Source organism: Schistocerca gregaria, chromosome X, assembly GCF_023897955.1.
Source record: "Schistocerca gregaria isolate iqSchGreg1 chromosome X, iqSchGreg1.2, whole genome shotgun sequence".
Classification (NCBI taxonomy): Eukaryota; Metazoa; Arthropoda; class Insecta; order Orthoptera; family Acrididae; genus Schistocerca; species Schistocerca gregaria.
The window spans coordinates 529,591,470-529,612,979 of record NC_064931.1 but is presented as its reverse complement, the minus strand read 5'-3'; the positions used below and the strand labels follow the sequence as shown (position 1 = coordinate 529,612,979).

General features: G+C 43.9%; 1 protein-coding gene across 2 annotated transcripts in view; it reads right to left on the bottom strand.

Annotated features, from left to right (window-relative positions):
• LOC126297977 (beta-1,3-galactosyltransferase 5-like) overlaps positions 1-21,510 on the bottom strand; it is a 160,300-nt gene that overhangs the window by 41,141 nt on the left and 97,649 nt on the right. For both annotated transcript variants that reach the window (XM_049989293.1, XM_049989290.1), the window contains exon 2: positions 2,663-2,733. In XM_049989293.1, coding sequence (XP_049845250.1) covers positions 2,663-2,733 — 71 coding nt within the window. The remainder of the gene's footprint in view (positions 1-2,662; positions 2,734-21,510) is intronic.

Genomic DNA, 21,510 nt, shown 5'->3' with positions numbered 1-21,510 from the left:
TTGCCTGCCACATTTGAAAATATTCGAAAATTTGTGAGCGATATTATTTCCATATTTGTAAGTACTTATCAGCAAAAGTGACTATTTTCAGTTGTGAAACAAAATAAATCTCCTGTCAGGTCTAAAATTTCATAGTCGCTTTTGGTCAGTTTTGAAACTAATTACTGTAAAAAAGTAGGGAAGATAGCAGCAGAAAAGAGATGTCAAGTGCCAGGAAGAAACCATTAATATTATCTTTCAAATAACTACCGGGCATTCAGCCAAGTAACACTTTCAGCGATCACCGATATCGGCGGTCGCCGAAAGTGTTACCTGGCTGAATTCCCAGAAGTTATTTGAAAGCTGTATACGCCAAGAGAAACTCAGGTCTTACATTAATATTATCGTTGTTCTTGTGATTTGTGGTATATTTCTTGAAATAATTTATGTTTATATCAAAACTGAGTTTTAACTCCATAGGTTCTTTTCTAACTCACCTATATTGTAGCCTTGTGTGTCTGGCTCTTGTGAGCATTTGTATTTGACGTCCTTCGTCTACACAGTTAGGTGCTTCAGACAAGTAACAGAAATATCAACATTCAGTTGAACAGCAATGCAGGAACCCAAACTCTAATGTCCCAAGTAGATTATTTCCACTTATCAGTCACACTACCTCTGATTACATTAAATGTGTTAGAAAAAGGGAGTCCCCTGGGATAATCCATGATGCGACAAGATGAGATGTTTGTAGCCACAAAAGGATGACATTTTGATCATTTATTTCCAGTTTTTATAAAGTGATGACACTTTGAACATTCCAATGATGTGACAGTAGCCAACAGATAATGCACCATTGCACAAACTGGTGGAGTGACAAAAAGAAAAGGAATTTCCAGATAACATTCACGTAATTTTTCCTCTGGTCTTGGACCAAGGAATCCATAGCCAAAGTTTACTCAGGTATTTTTGATACTCTCAGTATCATCTACATTGGCAGCAAAGGGAAAGAAGAATCCAAGCTCAGGACTGGATGTATATCAAACTGCTTTTTGACTGCAGGGAATTCACTGAGGAGCTAAATTCACATGAACGCCAAAACGCCTATACAGAAACCAGAAATATAACACGATAATAGTGTTGAAATAGTAAGTACATTTTCGTGGTATAATCAGATATATTGACATTTAGCAGCACTCAGAACTCCACACTTCACTGAGAAAATGCATATCAGACTCTAAGGAATGACTGAGCGAAGTAGCACAGTTGTTAAGACACTGAACTCTTATTTGAGAAGATGGAGGTCCAAAATACCATCTGGCCATTTAGATTTATGTTTTCAATAGTTTCCCAAAATTGCTTATCGCAAATGCGAAGATATTTCCTCCATAAGGATGTGATATAATTCTACTGAATCCTCTACTCTTTTTCTAAACTAGAGATCGATAGCAATCACGTGTTCTATACTTACACAATTGTTTCACAAGGAAGGCCTTTTGTTCCTCATAACCTAAATTTTTGGGTAAAAAAGGTAGTTCTGATTCAGAATAAGACACTTTCATATGCTACACAAAATTCTTTGAAATTATCCATCTCTTTTCATGCTGACACTTTACACTTACATTTATTTTATCAGCTTTCTTCCTACGATCCAAATTTTAAAGTTCTTCCTAGAGTTACTATCATTTATCATAAGTCAGAGCCACCTCTTATTTGCAATAGCGTAATAGTTTTTGTGGGTGATAACCTGATGTGAAAGCACAATGTAACATTCTTCTTGGGAGATTCTCTGAAAAGCATTCTGAAGCAACTCAAATATATATCACTGTTGATATACAATGTCAAAATATGTTGATGCAGGCAATTTGCTTCATTCAGACTTTAATGTTTCAATTAATATTATTAATTACAATAAAAGAAGATGTCAACCTACTGAACTGTTCCATTCACACCAATTTCGATACAGAAAAAACGCAAATGAAGAGGAAACTGCAGAATGCATGTAAGAATCCAACATAGTTCCTCTGTTTCTCAGTCAGATGCTCTGGTCTCTTGGCCAGCTCCACTTTAAACTTTTGGTCACATAAGTGGCAATCATAATAGTTCTATTTTAGATTCCTTGAAAACATCCATTTAGGAGCACATAGATTATAAAAATGCTCAGTTTTCAATTATCTATTAATAACATCAAGCTTGAGTCGATAGTGCGCCGTGGCCTTTAGGCACATTCCTTCCTGTTCTTTGTCATGTTTCCTCTTCCTTTCCCACCCTGTTGATTTCATTCTTCTCTGTAAATCATGACCTGACCTGCAACCTATTGACCCCTATAGAAAATAGAATGACTCTTGCCACCTACACTCCCACACTACACATCCCCTCATGCCAGCCCTCCAACATCACTTTAGCCTACTACTCCAAATTTACCCTTCCTGATGCAGTTCCTAGAGGTTAGTGCATTCGATTGAAGTGATTCATTCCTATTGGGAAGGCTATTGCCAATTTTAGTTTTTAAAAGACAGTACGCAGTTTTTACCAGATTCGATGCATTACACTGATGGAATTAAATTACAACAAAGAAAACACGATTATATATGGGGAGACGTTTCCCCCACGCTCGATAACGGGTTGGATCGAGAAAAATGTCTTTTAGGTGGTAGAAGAGTATGAATTACCTGCTGTTACTTACTTTACTATAATCTTTGAAGATTAGACGTTGATGTAGTTGCACTGGTAACAGCAGCTGCCCATGAGCTGTACCTGTGAAAAGAGGGAATTAAGGTTTAATGTTTCGTTGAAGTCGAAATCATTGCAAACAGAGTATATATTCTGGAATAACTCATCAACCTAAGCTAAAGTTTTACAGATTTAGAAGCGACTAATACGAATTAATTTTTGTGTAAATTCGAGAACTATATACAGAAACCTGTTCAAAGAACTGGGCATACTAATTGCTGCCTCTCGGTATATATTTTTCTTAATGAAATTTGTTTTTTGTGCAATACCTCTCTTTCATGTTAATAGGTCAGTTCAGAGTGTTAGTTCCAGGAATGAGAACAATCTTCATAAAGGCTTAAAGGCACTCAGTTTGAGCAAGAGCTGTCAGTTATTCAGGTACATACACTTTTCACAGAAACCAGAAAAAAATTAGCTACTAGGAAAGTACAGTTTCAACGATTTTCTACTCAACTGATCAATTTCATAGTAGAACCAACTGATGTACTCATTATTAACTATATGACACAACATGAGTTCTATTTAATACCTGACCACTGCACAACTTAAATATAGTAGTGGAATCTGTGTAACTAAGCCTTACAAATTTTCATTGTTTTGGCGTCTCTTGACTACAATAATCTTGAAAGTATCTTATATACTGGATTGTTTATTCATTTAAATGTTTGTTGTGGGCTTTTTAATTAATACACAAATTGTAATATATATTATATTACTTTTTTCACATCCTTGAGAACTATCTGTTTTAGGATCTGCTGAAAGAACATTAGTATGCCAGTTCTTTTGTAGATATCTGTATGTATTATGATTTTTGTTTTTGAGACTTGTTCCACCTCATCGAAGCTCTCCTCACGCTATTTCTACAGAACGAGCAGTGTATCTAATTGATTCCAGACGAGATAGTTGGATGAGTTTGGCGGAAGTAAGCAGCCCTCGCCTGTTGAGAAACTAACACGGCAGTCACGTTTTTCTAGTGAAATTAAATTAAACGTTGCATATCATTATTATCTGAGATAGCCAACGGCATGGGTTTAGCCGCTGAGTCGGTAAATGTGTTCTTCGTTGGCGCACGGTGGTTCCTTTCCTTGCGAACATGTGAGAGCTGTTTCATGTGTCGATTTGTAGAGAGTAGGTGAGTGTGATGGAGGCGTGTGTAGTGTAGCGTTGGGTTTGTGTTGCATGTTGATGACAGACGGGAGAGAGTGAAAACCGACGCTGGCACGTAACATACTCCTCCCGAATAGCACCAAGAGAGCCCCTTCCGAGCTTAACGTCCCAATTCGACGGTTGCATCACCATCAACAGTGGCACACATATATCTACAGCTACATCTATACTCTAGAAACCACTGTGAAGTGCAAGGCAGAGAATATGTCCCATTGTACCGGCCATCGCAGCTTTTCCAGTACCATTCACGTGTGGAGGGCGGGAAGAATGATTGTATAAGCGCCTGTGTGCGTGCTGATATGACTGTAATCTTGTCTTTGCAATCTCTATGGGAGCAAAACGTAAGGATCTGTAGTATATTCCAAGATTCGTCACTTACTATTAGTTCTAGAAACTTTATAATTAGGCTTTCACGGGATAGTTTGCATCTACGAGGGGCGTCCCATATTGATTTACACCTAATTTTTTCCTATCATTCACGGTACAGTCATTACAATTGTATGTCTGTAGTACTTTGGTCTAACCATAGGTGGTAGGACGATCAGTAGAAATGTAAATGTAATCCCAACTGCTGTCATTGCGTGAGCAGACAACACGGAGTGTGGTCATCAAGGACAGCGCTAGAAGACGTGGTTTCTGTGGAAAGAGAGCGTACCACTAAGACAGGCGATTGGTGCCGTATATGCAGAGTGTGCATCGTCGTAAAAAGTGCTCTTGCAACACGACAATGCTCGTTCTCATACGAGTCGGAAAACCGTGGTTGCCATCGCTGAAATGGGGTTACAGATACTGCCACACCCACCATATTCTCTTGGTTTGGCCCCTTCTGATTACCACCTGTTCGGAGCTATGAAGAAAATTCTGTGCCGATATCATTTTGCAGACTTCCAGGAGCTATGAGAAACGGCATTGTGGTGGGTGGGATGGACTCCAGAAAAGTGGTTCGAGGAAGGCTTGCAGAAGCTAAAGGATCCAAGTCAGAAGAATACGGTGGATGTAGTAGTACAAGGAACCCCATTTCGGTGATGGCAGCCGTGGTTTTCCGTTTCGTATGGGACGAGCGATGTCATACTGCAAGAGCACCTTTCGTAACGGTGAACTCTCTCCACACACTGCCGCCAATTGCGTGTGAATATCTAGTGTTTACATCTTCCTTCCACAGAAACCACTTCGTCCAGAGCTGTCATTGATAATCACACTACATGTTGTCTGCTCACGTAATGACAGCAGTTGGGAAAATGGTCTGCCCCGTGCAGGGATTACACTGCTAGTGACTGACCTGCCACCATCGAGTGGATCAAAGTGCTACACACTTGCAGCTATGGTGATGAGTCAAATGGCGCGCAATGAATGATGGGGAAAAATAAAGTGAAAATCAATACGGAATGTCCCTTGTATCTTTAAGCATCTGTTGGTTCAATTCTTTCAGCATCTTCATGTCCGCCCCCGGTAGCTGAGTGGTCAGGGCCACAGAATGTCAAACCTAAGGGTCCGGGTTCAATTCTCAGCTGGGTCGGGGATTTTCTCCACTCAGGGGCTGGGTGTTGCGTTGTCCTTATCATCACCATTTCATCCCCATCGACTGCTAGTCGCCGAAGTGGCGTCAAATCGGAAGACTTGCACCTGGCGAACGGTCTACCCGACGATAGGCCCTAGTCACACATTTCCATTTAGCATCTTCATGACACGCTGCCATGGCTCAAACAAACTTATGACTATTTGTGTTGTACTTCTTTGTATACTTTCAAGATTCACTGTTAGGCCTATTTAGAGCGAGTCCCACACACTGGAGGAATATTCTAGGATCGGTCACGCGAGTGCTTTGTATGTAATCTCCTTTGTTGACTGATAGCATTTCCCTAGTATTCCACCAATGAACTGCATGCAGTCTGCCACTTGCCTTACCTATGACTGAGACTATGTGATTGATCCACTTCATACCGATGCAAACTGTTACATCTAGGTTTTTTGTATGAGTTGACCGATTCCAGCTATGACTAATTAATGTTGTACTCATAGGATACTGCATTTTTTCGTTTTCTGAAAAGCATAATTTTACATTTCTGAACATTTAAAGCCAGTTGCCAGTCATTACACCACTTTACAAGAACTGACTGAATATTTGTGCAGCTTTTACTTCTACATCTGCTGATGACTCTCCATCCAAGAGAACATGATGTCTCTTCCCCATAAAGATCTCCCAAATCCAGTCACAAATTCCACTTGACACCGCACGTGATCGTTCTTTGGATAATAGTAAAATGGGTGGTACTAGTGAAATGCTTTTCGGGAGTCAAGAAACACTATGTCTATCTGGCTGTCTTGATATAAGGCTTTCTACGTCTACATCAACATCTACATAGATATTCCGTAAGCCACTGCACGGCGCTTGGCGGAGTGAACCATGTACCACCACTATACAATTCATTTAGTGTTCCACTTGCAAACAGAGCGAGGGAAAAATGACTGTCTAAATATCTCCCTATAAGCCCTAATTTCTCGTATCTTATATTTGTGGTTCTTGCGCGCAGCGTATGTTGGTGGCAGTAGAATCGTTCTGTAGTCAGCTTCAAATGCCGACCCTCTAAATTTTCTCAGTATTGCTCCTTAAAAAGAACGTCTCCTTCCCTCTAGGGATTCCCATTCATTTTCCAAAGCATTTCCATAACACTTGTGTGTTGTTCGGACCAACCGATGACAAATCTAGCAGCCGCCTATTAATTGCTTCAATTCGACCTGGTGTGGATCCCAAACACTCGAGCAGTACTCAAGAATAGGTCGCATTAGCGCCCTACATGCGGTCTCCTTTACAGATGAACCAAAGTTCCCTAAAATCCTCCCAATAAACCGAAGTCGACCATTCGCCTCCCCTACCACAGTCCTCACATGTTTATTTCATTTCATTTCTCTTTGCACCGTTATGTCCAGCTATTTAAAAAACGTAACAGTGTCATGCAGGACACTACTACCGCTCTATCCGAATATTACGGGTTTGTTTTTCCTACTCATCCTGGTTAACTTACATTTTTCTGCATTTGGAGCTAGCTGCCATTCATCACACAAACTAGAAATTTAGTCTAACTCATCTTGTACCCTTCTATTGTCACTCAAATTCGATACCCTAGGTCCGCAGCTCGTGGTCGTGCGGTAGCGTTCTCGCTTGCCACGCCCGGGTTCGATTCCCGGCGGGGTCAGGGATTTTCTCTGCCTCGTGATGACTGGGTGTTGTGTGATGTCCTTGGGTTAGTTAGGTTTAAGTAGTTCTAAGTTCTAGGGGACTGATGACCATAGCTGTTAAGTCCCATAGTGCTCAGAGCCATTTCGATACCCTACCGTACACCACAGCATTATCGGCAAACAACCGCAGATTGCTGTCCACCCTGCCCGCCAAATCATTTATGTATATAGAGAACAACAGCGGTACTGTCACACTCCCCGAGCGGCTCTAGGCGCTTTAGTTCGGAACCGCGCGACTGCTACGGTCGCAGGTTCGAATCCTGCCTCTGGCATGGATGTGTGTGATGTCCTTAGGTTAGTTAGGTTTAATTAGTTCTAAGTTCTAGGGGACTGATGACCTCAGATGTTAAGTCCCATAGTGCTCAGAGCCATTTGAACCATTTGTCACACTCCCCTGTGACACTGCTGACGATACCCTTGTCTCTGATGAACACTCGCTGTCTAGGACATCATACTGGGTTCTATAACTTAAGAATCCACCGGTTGCCCTTCATCAATAGTTCGCAGTATAACATGTAAGAAAAGGGCGAGAAAGTTTCGCACTAGAGATGCTTTCTAAAACCATGCTGATTCGTGTCATGTGAGAAAAGCACAAGTTGGGCTGCAAATGATAGATATTTTCGGAGTCCATGTTGGTTGCCTTGTAGGAGGTCATTCTTTTCGAGATACCTCATTATCTTGAGCTATGAATATGTTCTAAGATTCTTCAGGAAAGGTATCTCAAGGCTACTGGATGGTAGTTTGGTGGATCAATTCTGCTGCCTTTCTTGTCGATGGGTGTTACTTACGCTTTCTTCCGACCCTGGACACAGTTTCTTGTTCGCGATATACACTCCTGGAAATGGAAAAAAGAACACATTGACACCGGTGTGTCAGACCCACCATACTTGCTCCAGACACTGCGAGAGGGCTGTACAAGCAATGATCACATGTACGGCACAGCGGACACACCAGGAACCGCGGTGTTGGCCGTCGAATGGTGCTAGCTGCGCAGCATTTGTGCACCGCCACCGTCAGTGTCAGCCAGTTTGCCGTGGCATACGGAGCTCCATCGCAGTCTTTAACACTGGTAGCATGCCGCGACAGCGTGGACGTGAACCGTATGTGCAGTTGACGGACTTTGAGCGAGGGCGTATAGTGGGCATGCGGGAGGCCGGGTGGACGTACCACCGAATTGCTCAACACTTGGGGCGTGAGGTCTCCACAGTACATCGATGTTGTCGCCAGTGGTCGGCAGAAGGTGCACGTGCCCGTCGACCTGGGACCGGACCGCAGCGACGCACGGATGCACCCCAAGACCGTAGGATCCTACGCAGTGCCGTAGGGGACCGCACCGCCAGTTCCCATCAAACTAGGGACACTGTTGCTCTTGGGGTATCGGCGAGGACCATTCGCAACCGTCTCCATGAAGCTGGGCTACGGTCCCGCACACCGTTAGGCCGTCTTCCGCTCACGCCCCAACATCGTGCAGCCCGCCTCCAGTAGTGTCGCGACAGGCGTGAATGGAGGGACGAATGGAGACGTGTCGTCTTCAGTGATGAGAGTCGCTTCTGCCTTGATGCCAATGATGGTCGTATGCGTGTTTGGCGCCGCGCAGGTGAGCGCCGCAATCAGGACTGCATACGACCGAGGCACACAGGGCCAACACCCGGCATCTTGATGTGGGGAGCGATCTCCTACACTGGGCGTACACCTCTGGTGATCGTCGAGGGGACACTGAATAGTGCACGGTGCATCCAAACCGTCATCGAACCCATCGTTCTACCATTCCTAGACCGGCAAAGGAACTTGCTGTTCCAACAGGACAATGCACGTCCGCATGTATCCCGTGCCACCCAACGTGCTCTAGAAGGTGTAAGTCAACTACCCTGGCCAGCAAGATCTCCGGATCTGTCCCCCATTGAGCATGCTTGGGACTGGATGAAGCGTCGTCTGACGCGGTCTGCACGTCCAGCACGAACGCTGGTCCAACTGAGGCGCCAGGTGGAAATGGCATGGCAAGCCGTTCCACAGGACTACATCCAGCATTTCTACGATCGTCTCCATGGGAGAATAGCAGCCTGCATTGCTGCGAAAGGTGGATATACACTGTACTAGTGCCGACATTGTGCATGCTCTGTTGCCTGTGTCTATGTGCCAGTGGTTCTGTCAGTGTGATCATGTGATGTATCTGACCCCAGGAATGTGTCAATAAAGTTTCCCCTTCCTGGGACAATGAATTCATGGTGTTCTTATTTCAATTTCCAGGAGTGTATATTCGGCGTGTTATGGTTTAAAGAAATAGTAACTCGGCAGCAGTTTCGTTATAGGATTTAATAGGTATTCCATCAGGCCCTTTAACTCTTTTCAATTTTAACGATTTCAGCTGTTTCTCAACGCCAGTGACACTCTTCTTTGCAGTGGTACGAGAATCAAACCGGGACTTTATGCCTGGGTTTTCCTTCGCAAAGCAACATCTGAAAAAAGAGTTAAGAATTTCTGCTTTTGCTTTGGTACTATCGATTTCTGTTCCTGTTTCGTCCACGAGTGTCTGGACAGTACTTTGGTGTCAAGACCAGAATTTCTTCGTGCTTTGTGAAAGATCGTCCGATAATATTCTGCTATACCACTCACTGAAAGCATGACGCATTGTCTTGAAGACAGCCAAACGCGTTTCATTTAGCACATCTCTATCTACAGCCATCCGCTTTGTTTTACACCTATTATACAGTTGTTTCTCTTTTTTAGGAGTTCTCAGTGACTGTATACTGTAGACAGTCCCTCCCATCATGAACTGTTCAACTAGCTACACAGCTATTAGTGCATGGGCAACCGTTCTTCTGAATTTGAGCCATACTTTCTCTACGTGGTGTGTCCTGAGCTAAAAATTTCAGTTTAGTCATTGAGATATGGTTCTATTGCTTCTTTATTTTGATTACTGAACATACTAATCTTTCTACCAGCGGCGGCTATTCAGGGGTAGTAGCTGAAGTGGCACTTCACCAGTATTTTCATCTTTCCACATGTTAAAAAAGTTTATTTGATTATGTATGCTGCTTCTTATTCCAAACGTATTTCGCAGTTCTGTACTGTGCGGAACTTTCTTGTAGCAGCAAACGTGCAATTCTGACCAGGCAAAGTGAGGTAGCCTTCCCTTTCTCGCAGCTCAACTTCGTGGATGGAGACAAGACTAGTATAGCTGTGTGCTATAGCAACCGTGACCTCAACTGCTTGAGTTTGTGGAGGGGGCTTGCGGTGAGATAGATGAAAGTTGTTTTTCCAGTTGCTTCGAATTGGTGAGATCCTGTCAGAGAAGTCACAATTGGTAGCAATTAAGGGAAAGTCATCGAGTAACACAGAAGTGATTGCTGGCGTTCCCCAATGTAGTGTTTAAGGCGCTCTGCTGTTCCTTAACTATAGAAACGATATAGGCGACTATCTGAACTGCCATCTTAGGTTGTTTGCAGATGATGCTGTCGTTTATCGTCTAGTGGAGTCATCAGAAGACCAATCCAAATTGCAAAACGATTGAGAAAAGGTATCTGCATGGTGCGAAAATTGGCAGTTGATCCTAAATAATGAAAAGCGTGCTTATTCACATGAGTTAAACTTCACACGACAAATCAGTCTAATCTAAAGGCCGTAAATGCAACTAAATACCTAGGAATTACATTTACGAACAACTTAAATAGGAAAGAATACATGGAAAACGTTGTTGGAAGGCGAACCAAAGACTCCGATTTATTGACAGAACACTTTAAAGATGCAACAGATCTACTAAAGAGAGTCCCTACACTACTCCTATCGATTCTCTTTTGGAGTAACGTTGTGCGGTGTGGGTTTCTTACCAGATAGAATTAGCTGAGTACATCATTCAAAGAAGTGCAGATGTTTAATATTATCGAGAAATAGGGCAGAAAGTGTCTCGGACTTAAGGGATTTGGAAGGGATATCCTTAAAAAAAAAAAGGTGTTTTTCGCTGCGGTAGGATCTTCTCACGAAATTTCAATCACCAACTTTCTCCTCCGAATGCGAAAATATGTTATTGACGCTGACTTTCATAGGGAACAACGATCATCATAATAAAATAACGAACTTCGAGCTCGCACGGAAAGATATAGATGCTTTTTTTTCGTGCTGCTGCGGTCGCAGGTTCGAATCCTGCCTCGGGCATGGATGTGTGTGATGTCCTTAGGTTAGTTAGGTTTAAGTAGTTCTAAGTCTAGAGGACTGATGACCTCAGATGTTAAGTCCCATAGTGTTTAGAGCCATTTGAACGATTTTTTTTTCGTGAGGTGTTCGGGATTGGAAAAGTAGAGAATTATAATCACAGGGAGTTAAACTGCACAATAATCTCAGTTCTGGTGTGAATAACAGTGGGCTAAGACCATTGCTGTTTTTGGCTCCCTGCATTGATGAAATCAGTGTAACAAAAATTGTTGTACACTTAGTGGGATTCGTTGAAGAGAACTTGCAGAAAACCATATATTGTACTAAGTGCACAAATTGTTTAAATGGCATATAGGAATTGAAAATAAGTTCCTCACAAGGAATAATATGGGTGGCTTAGTGACCCCTTCCAGGGATGTTGTCAAAATCTGCAAAGTAGCAGTGCAAGCCTATCGCTTGCAGCAGGCAAAGGCTATGGTGATAAGCTGGCCGGTGTGGCCGTGCGGTTCTAGGCACTTCAGTCGGGAACCGCGTTACCGCTACGGTCGCAGGTTAGAATCCTGCCTCGGGCATGGATGTGTGTGGTGTCCTTAGGTTAGTTAGGTTTAAGTAGTTCTAAGTTCTAGGTGACTGATGACCTCAGATGTTAAGTCCGATAGTGCTCAGAGCCATTTGAACCATTTTTATGGTGATAAACAAATATGTAACGTTAGTGCTCTAGTCATGTGCTACCGCAGAAATTGACAGCAATATATTAAGATTTGTTGGTGAACATATTGTGAACATTGAAGTCACAGAAAGTCATGGCACTGCACTTATGAAGTCCATATTATTTGAATACTTCAAGATGAGAATTTGGGAAAGACAGAGACTGAAACTTTTCAAGCAAGATGTGTAAGAAGCTTACTTAAATAAATAAATAAAATTTTTTAAGTGCCATAAAATAATTTGTGTTAATTTTTATTGTCTTCTTACAAAATATCTGTTCTAAATATTGAATTGTGCCGGAAAATAAAATTTAAAAAATGTGAATGTATACCATGCTCATCCCTGTGGCTTTGACGCTACCACTACTACTTGTGTTTAAACAAGCTGGAGAGTAATACAACAGCAACTGAGAGGACTGCTTTACATTCACTTAGAGCTGATACGGATATTGTTATGTTACCTGTGGATAAGGACAACATTGCAATAGTTTTGGATAAGCAGGATGGCTGGCCGGAGTGGCCGAGCGGTTCTAGGCGCTACAGTCTGGAACCGCGAGACCGCTACGGACGCAGGTTCGAATCCTGCCTCGGGCATGGATGTGTGTGGTGTCCTTAGGTTAGTTAGGTTTAAGTAGTTATAAGTTCTAGGGGACTGATGACCTCAGCAGTTAAGTCCCATAGTGCTCAGAGCCATTTGAACCATTTTTGAAAAAGCAGGATTATGTTCAAAATATAGTGTTTACTGTCTGATACTCAAAAAATGCTGACAGAAAGACTAACAGTCTCCTTCAGAAAAGCTCTTTGTCACAATAGATGGCTGGTTGGTTGATTTGGAGGAGGGGACCAAACAGCGAGGTCATCGTTCCCATCGTATTAGGGAAGGACGGGGAAGGAAGTCGGCCGCGCCCTTTCTGAGGAACCATCCCGGCATTTGCCCGAAGCGATTTAGGGAAACAATGGAAAACCGAAAGCAAGATGGCCGGACCCGAGTTTGAACCGTCGTCCTCCCGAATGCGAATCGAGTGTGCTAACCACTGCGCCACTTCGCTCGGTATCGCAGCGGACCCCTATATTATATGGCCTTCCTAAGATCCACAAGGAAGGGGTTCCTCGAAGGCCAGTTATGAGTAATGTTAGTGCTCCGACAGAACACCTTGTGGCTCTGTTGAGCCCGCTAATAGGTCGGAGTGAGCATCACATTACGAAGTCGGCGGATTCTTACGTCGATTAGAGGGGATGCCTTTGAATGGTTCTGATATTCTAGTAAGTTCTGGTGTTATCTCTCTTCACTAGCGTTCCTCCATCTGATTCGTTATGGTTAACTGAAATCAGGGTTGGTGTTGAATTAACTAGCCTATTTCGACGTGTGTTGACTTCCTGTTACTTTTTATTCAATGCTCAGTGCTACGAGCAGGTAGATGGAGTTGTGATGGGAAGCTCGTTGTCACCTGTTATTGCCCGTATGGAAGACTTGAGGAACGTGCCTTGGAGTCGGCGACTTTGAAACGTGTTTTTTTTTCAGATATTTAGACGGTACTTTTGTTGTTTGCCTCATGGCAGTGAGAATTTGAACGACTATTTGGAACACTTGAATTCAATCCACCCAGATATTAGTTTCATGATGGAGGTTGGAAAGTATGGGTGCCTTCCCTTCCTTGATGTGTTGGTCAGGAGGAAGGCTGATTGTACGTTTGGACATGCCGTTTATAGGAAGTCTCCTCATGCTGACTTGTACGCACAGGCTGATCTGGCTCAGAGTTCCCACGTCATCTCAGACACTGAGAGTTTGTCAGCTGAGGTAGCCCATCCTGAAGTCCGGTGTACTGAGCATAAGCGTCACACACACGTGCGACATCCGAGCAAATCTGGTATTGCAGAACATTGTCTTGAGACCGGTCATACTATGGAATATAACAACACGGAGATTCTGACGTACAATTCCAACTGCTGGGATAGTGTTATCAAGAAAGCAGTTGAAATTAAGTTAGCAAGTAACCTTAGAAATGGAGAGGGAGTCTTTTGTTTAAATTGAGGGTGGAATCTTGCTCTATCCTTTGTCAAAAATCAGAGGGAGAGTAATGCTACCTCACTCGTTGGCTATTAATTTTCTCTATCAATAATGTCAGACGTCAGTCATCTATGGTTGAGTGATGGTGCTAGTACGTACAGTGTATGTGTCTTTTATCTTTACGGAATTGTTCTGGAAAAGGTGGTTTTAAATTCCATTGCACAGTGCTTATTTGGTGCACTTTTGCCTTGAAAATAACACGGTGTGCACGTATCGAAATATCGACGATTATCGACGACGTCACCAAGCTGCATCCCCGTAAGTTATTTGAACAAGCTACATTTAACGTAGTGAAGTTAGCAGGGAAAGCGTTGAAAAATATCCGAAAAGCAATCAGAAGGCAGGATACCGCTTTGAACTCCCGCCAATGCTCTGCCAACAGTCACGTGATTCTGTGTTGCAACCACGCCAAGTGTGTAGTAACTGTACTGTTTGCCCGGTCTATTAGTATCTATGGTCGAAGGTTTTAACCAGCTTTCTGTACCTTCTATTATGTGAGCTTCACTGCATTTTGCGAACACTTCTAACTCTGGCATCTTCTTGCGAATGCTTTTGCAGCTAATTTCTAGAATTTTAATACTCTCTCCGGTTGTTGAATGAGACCCCCAGACATATACACTGAGTGCACATGGTGTTCCTTCCCATCCTTTACTGCCATTTCGCTGAGGAGTACAATTACTCGGTGCACGTTTGAACTGCCGAGGATTAACAGACTCCTACCCTTTTGTGTTTGCCTCCATTTGACACGGGTCACAATACGTTTCCCAGCAGGTGATGTAAGTCTCCAAGGCTCAGTTAAAGTTTCACTGGAGGACTCCACCTCAAAATTATGGTCAAATGGATCCTTGTGCCCTATCTCCCCTCTTAAGGGCACCTAGACCTACCACTGGCACGCCACTCACAGTCAAGTGGACGAGTGAAAGATCTTGTACTTCCCGTGAAGGGGACAATACCCACACGATAGGATAGTACTTGAGGTATCTTTGGTATCTCTCGCATTTGTCTCTCCCTAGTCCTCGCAATACACCGATTCGCAGCAGCTTCATATCGCTTAACAGAAGTCAGGGCGATTTCCACCTCTTTCCCTTGCCCTGAGAAAAGCATACATAGTCGGGCGACATTTCGTCTGAAGCAACATTTTACAGAACAGTAAACAAATAGCTTTAAGCTAGTATATTCTCTTTTAAGTTGTGGTCTGATATGCTACATGTATTACCAGTAGCAGTATCCTCAGCTGCCGCTCAATGTACACACCCCTCCCCCCCCCCCCCCCCCATCCGCTCACAAAAAAGTCTTACAACATAATGTTCAGGAAAGATGACGTCAGATACTGAGATGCGAAAAGAACTGCCGCATCATGCATGTCGTTTTAAATTATTACTTCTTTGCTACTAACTAAATTCGGAACACATTTCACAGACATATGCCGCTGAATAAATCGTTGTACTATCCATAGGTATGTAACTGTTGCACTGTGTATGGCGTTTTAATGTCTTAATTCTTTACTACTAATTCTATTCCCAACATATTTCGCAGAAAGTAGGCACCTGTACCACTGGATGGGCCTGCAAAATTGTGTCATTGTACATCACATAGTTCACTAGATACGTCGCCAAAACACTGAGCTGCGTGAAAATGAAACTACAAGACTAAATTCGCTAGACATTCAGGTGAAATATGTGGACAATACGCTTGAAATATGTTAAATACGGGTGAAATATTTTTAGCAGGTACATTTTCTGGCAAAGCCACGGATAAAAAGCTCATCCTAAACCCCTGGAACGATTTCAGTCAAATTTGGTACACATACTTGTTTCAATCTGGAAAGAAGTAAGATAGGGGTAAGAACCACCAGCCCCTATTGAGGTGAGCTTTATAACATGGAGAGAGAAGAGAGGACGAGGAGATGGACAGACAGAGAGGGGGAGGAGGAGATAAGTACAGATAGGAAGATGAGGAGATGGACAGAGAAAGGAAAGAGGAGGAGCTGGACATAGGCAAGGGGAGGAAGAGATAGGCAGAGAGAAGGGGGAGGACGAGATGAACAGATAGAGATGAAGGAGAAAATGGACAGGAAGAGGAGGAGATGGATAGACAGAGGGGAGTGGAGGAGATGTGCATGGAAAGGAGATGGGAGGAGATAAGCAGATGGAGGGGCAGGAGGAGATGCACAGAGTGAGGAGGAGGAGGAGGAGGAGGAGACATGAAGAGAGAGGGGGGCGGCAATTGACAAAGGGAGGGGCATGAGAAGATGGAAAAGAGAATGGCAGGAGGAGGTAGACAAAGAGGGGGAGAAGGAGGTGGACAAAGAGAGGGAAAAGCAGGTGGACAAAGAGATGGACAGAGAGAGGACGAAGAAGATAAGCTAATAGAAGACTGGAATAAATACACATCTAGGCATTGCCAGCTACTCAGATAATATGTAAATAAACGTGCGAACTGCTCGAACGTTTTAGTTAGTTGAAATAGTGACGTCTACTACAGTGACATTGTGGTTTATTATAGCCAAAATTGCGAAAAGTGTGGACTACCAACAACACACGGTTGCTGCTTGGGGCCCTCACTTCATGAGATACTGTGGAGATGTTTGGAATCTAATCTAGGTCACCGGCGCAAAGGCTGCAAATACACCACCAGAATTGGAACTGGCTTACCCCCGAGCCGAGCGCCACCACACCGGTGTGCATTAGCGACCTCGGCACAGCGGACACACCAGGAACCGCGGTGTTGGCCGTCGAATGGCGCTAGCTGCGCAGCATTTGTGCACCGCCGCCGTCAGTGTCAGCCAGTTTGCCGTAGCATACGGAGCTCCATCGTAGTTTTTAACACTGGTAGCATGCCGCGACAGCGTGGACGTGAACCGTATGTGCAGTTGACGGACTTTGAGCGAGGGCGTATAGTGGGCATGTGGGAGGACGGGTGGACGTACCGCCGAATTGCTCAACACGTGGGGCGTGAGGTCTCCACAGTACATCGATGTTGTCGCCAGTGGTCGGCGGAAGGTGCACGTGCCCGTCGACCTGGGACCGGACCGCAGCGACGCACGGATGCACGCCAAGACCGTAGGATCCTACGCAGTGCCGTAGGGGACCGCACCGCCACTTCCCAGCAAATTAGGGACACTGTTGCTCCTGGGGTATCGGCGAGGACCATTCTCAACCGTCTCCATGAAGCTGGGCTACGGTCCCGCACACCGTTAGGCCGTCTTCCGTTCACGCCCCAACATTGTGCAGCCCGCCTCCAGTGGTGTCGCGACAGGCGTGAATGGAGGGACGAATGGAGACGTGTCGTCTTCAGCGATGAGAGTCGCTTCTGCCTTGGTGCCAATGATGGTCGTATGCGTGTTTGGCGCCGTGCAGGTGAGCGCCACAATCAGGACTGCATACGACCGAGGCACACAGGGCCAACACCCGGCATCATGGTGTGGGGAGCGATCTCCTACACTGGCCGTACACCTCTGGTGATCGTCGAGGGGACACTGAATAGTGCACGGTACATCCAAACCGTCATCGAACCCATCGTTCTACCATTCCTAGACCGGCAAAGGAACTTGCTGTTACAACAGGACAATGCACGTCCGCATGTATCCCGTGCCACCCAACGTGCTCTACAAGGTGTAAGTCAACTACCCTGGCCAGCAAGATCTCCGGATCTGTCCCCCATTGAGCATGTTTGGGACTGGATGAAGCGTCGTCTCACGCGGTCTGCGCGTCCAGCACGAACGCTGGTCCAACTGAGGCGCCAGGTGGAAATGACATGGCAAGCCGTTCCACAGGACTACATCCAGCATCTCTACGATCGTCTCCATGGGAGAATAGCAGCCTGCATTGCTGCGAAAGGTGGATATACACTGTACTAGTGCCGACATTGTGCATGCTCTGTTGCCTGTGTCTATGTGCCTGTGGTTCTGTCAGTGTGATCATGTGATGTATCTGACCCCAGGAATGTGTCAATAAAGTTTCCCCTTCCTGGGACAATGAATTCACGGTGTTCTTATTTCAATTTCCAGGAGTGTATATCTTTAAATTAGACTAAAAGGTATAAAAGAACTTCTTGTAGCCTCATGGAGATTCCCAACACTTGCAAATTTATGCTTGTGCATTTTTAATAGCTATGACATTACGAGGGGGGTCTATAACTAAAAACTTGTGCGCAAGTGACACTGAACTGATGCATGAATAGTTCACCTTCTGTTATCTATTGTGTGCGCCCCACGTTTTTCGTTATACAGGGTGATTCAAAATATACCACAACTTTAGGAATTTAAAACTCTGCAACGACAAAAGGCAGAGCTAAGCACTATCTGTCGGCGAATTAAGGGATCTATAAAGTTTAATTTAGTTGTACATTTGTTCGCTTGAGGCGCTGTTGACTAGGCGTCAGCGTCAGTTGATGCTAAGATGGCGACCGCTCAACAGAAAGGTTTTTGTGTTATTGAGTACGGCAGAAGTGAATCGACGACAGTTGTTCAGCGTGCATTTCGAACGAAGTATGGTGTTAAACCTCCTGATAGGTGGTAAATTAAACGTTGGTATAAACAGTTTACAGAGAATGGGTGTTTGTGCAAAGCGAAAAGTTCTGGACGGCCGAGAACGAGTGATGAAAATGTAGCACGCATCCAGCAAGCATTTGTTCGCAGCCCAGGAAAATCGACTCGCAGAGCTAGCAGAGAGCTGCAAATTCCACAATCAACTGAATGGAGAGTCCTACGAAAAAGGTTAATTATGAAACCTTATCGTCTGAAATTGGTTCAAGCACTGTCTGCAGCTGATAAGATTAAAAGAATCGATTTCTGTGATTTTATCCTTGCTCAAATGGAAACAGATGAATCTTTCGTTTCAAAGATTGTGTTTAGTGATGAAGTAACTTTCCACACTAAGGGGAAAGTCAACCGTCACAATGTCTGTATATGGGCACTGAGAATCCGCGGGAAACAACTCAGTATGAACGTGACTCGCCTAAGGTGAACGTTTTCTGTGCCATTTCAGCCAATAAAGTTTTTGGTCCCTTTTTCTTCGAAGGTGCTACTGTAACTGGACTACAGTATCTGGAGATGTTAGAGAATTGGCTGTTCCCTCAGCTCGAACAAGAAGCACAACAATTCATACTTCAGCAGGATGGAGCGCTACTACATTGGCACTTATCTGTCCGTAACTACCTGAATGTCAACTACCCGAGGCGATGTATCGACCGCCAGGCGGCCTGTGACAGAGCACTTCATCACTGGCCTCCAAGAAGCCTGATCTTACCCCCTGAGATTTTTTCTTATGGGGGTATGTTAAGGATATGGTGTTTCGGCCACCTCTCCCAGCCACCATTGATGATTTGAAACGAGAAATAACAGCAGCTATCCAAACTGTTACGCCTGATATGCTACAGAGAGTGTGGAACGAGTTGGAGTATCGGGTTGATATTGCTCGAGTGTCTGGAGGGGGCCATATTGAACATCTCTGAACTTGGTTTCGAGTGAAAAAAAAACCTTTTTAAATACTCTTTGTAATGATGTATAACAGAAGGTTATATTATGTTTCTCTCATTAAATACACATTTTTAAAGTTGTGGTATTCTTTTTGAATCACCCTGTATATCTTCCAAGTATTGTCATAGATATTAAAAATTCACAAACACAAATTTTCAGGACTATAGATACAGGATGAGTACCCTTCGCGAGGCCAGGAGAAATTATATTATACTTTTTAGTCGATTTAAGAACATAGTATATTAAAAATTTATTTTTATTTAAATAATTTATTTTAACATACTGCTCACACTCATTGTGCTAGCTGGACTGCTGGTAGCACTTTGGAACTTTCGAGTTATTCCTTCTACTGATTTCATGTGATTTTTCAGAGCCACCCACCGCGATGCTCGACGGTCCTGTCCCTATATACACTTGGTCTGCCTGATGTTGGTTTAGCTCTTTGGCATTTGGGCTTCACAATCACATTACCAACAGTCGACACGAGCAGCTTTAGATGTGTTGAAATGTCCGCGAGGCGTTTGTTTCTCAGCTGACGTCCAATGACACGTCCACGTTAGAAATCACTGAGCTTTCCTGACCAACCCATTTTGCCGTTACAGCTTCTCTACTGACAACAAAATACTCCCCACCACAATTTGCACTGGCAGGTCTGCCTCTCTTGTCATTTAGTGGTCAATTTCTTGTTGCATAAGAGCGTCCGGGTACTTTCATTCTGATAGTGTACATCGTTAACTTATACTGAAAACATGAGAGTGTCTTTCACGCTTCCTTGGGGTACATCAGACCTTACCTTCGTTTCTGTTCTATATTTAAGGTATAGTAAAATGCAGTGACTTCTATTTGACAGCCGGCCGTGGTGGCCGAGCGGTTCTAGGCGCTACAGTCTGGAACCGCGCGACCGCTACTGTCGCAGGTTCGAATCCTGCCTCGGGCATGGATGTGTGTGATGTCCTTAGGTTAGTTAGGTTTAAGTAGTTCTACGTTCTAGGGGACTGATGACCTCAGAAGTTAAGTCCCATAGTGCTCAGAGCCATTTGAACCATTTCTATTGAAGATGGTATCTTGGTTATTATTACCAGGTCGTTCCACAGCTGTATCTGGGGCCGTTTCGATTATGAAAGATGCTATAAAAGCCCAACTCCGATCACTATCTCTTCCATCACTGATAACTTCTGTACTAGCGCCTTCTACAACTGAACTCCCAAAGCTGGAAGCTGACCACGAAAATTCAAGGATGGTCTGCACAGATTAAACGCAAGATCTGGTAACGAGTTTTAAGATTAGTGTCCTAAATATGTCCTTATTTGCCGCAGTTATTTGTGATGAGGGAGTGGCAAAAATTAAGTTTAGATTCAGAAATTGGTACTTCAAAGATTTGCAAATTTCTGAAGAGAACAGGCATAGGTAATATTAGGCACAGAGGCGATATTTGGGCCACCAATCTTTTAAAACTCGTTTCAAGATCTTGCATTTAATCTTTGAAGCAGAGATATTTTATTTGTCGCAGTTATTTGTGATGAGGGAGTGGCAAAAATTAAGTTTAGATTCAGAAATTGGTACTTCAAAGATTTGCAAATTATGGGTGGTATACTAACGTTAACACCCCACAAATAAGAATATAATAGAGCTCGTTAGGAGGGAACAGTAGCTGCACCATAAAATTTGTTATAGAGTGTACGAATGCACGGTATCGTGACGATATGAGTTAATAGAACTTCTCAGCTTTCAGGAGTATCAACTCAGCGGAGTAATGCACGGCCGTAGTCAAGAAGTAACTGATTGTCGTGTCGTCGATGGCCCCGTTTCTATATAGCTGTGCACGATACCACACAAGTACCATTCAGTATCGCCTTTAGGCTAAAAACCAGTTGAAATCCGAGTGGTTCTCGGCGCTTCAGTCTGGAACTGCGCTGCTGGTATGGTCGCAGGTTCGAATCCTGCCTCGGGCATGGATGTGTGTGATGTCTTTAGGTTAGTTAGGTTTAAGTAGT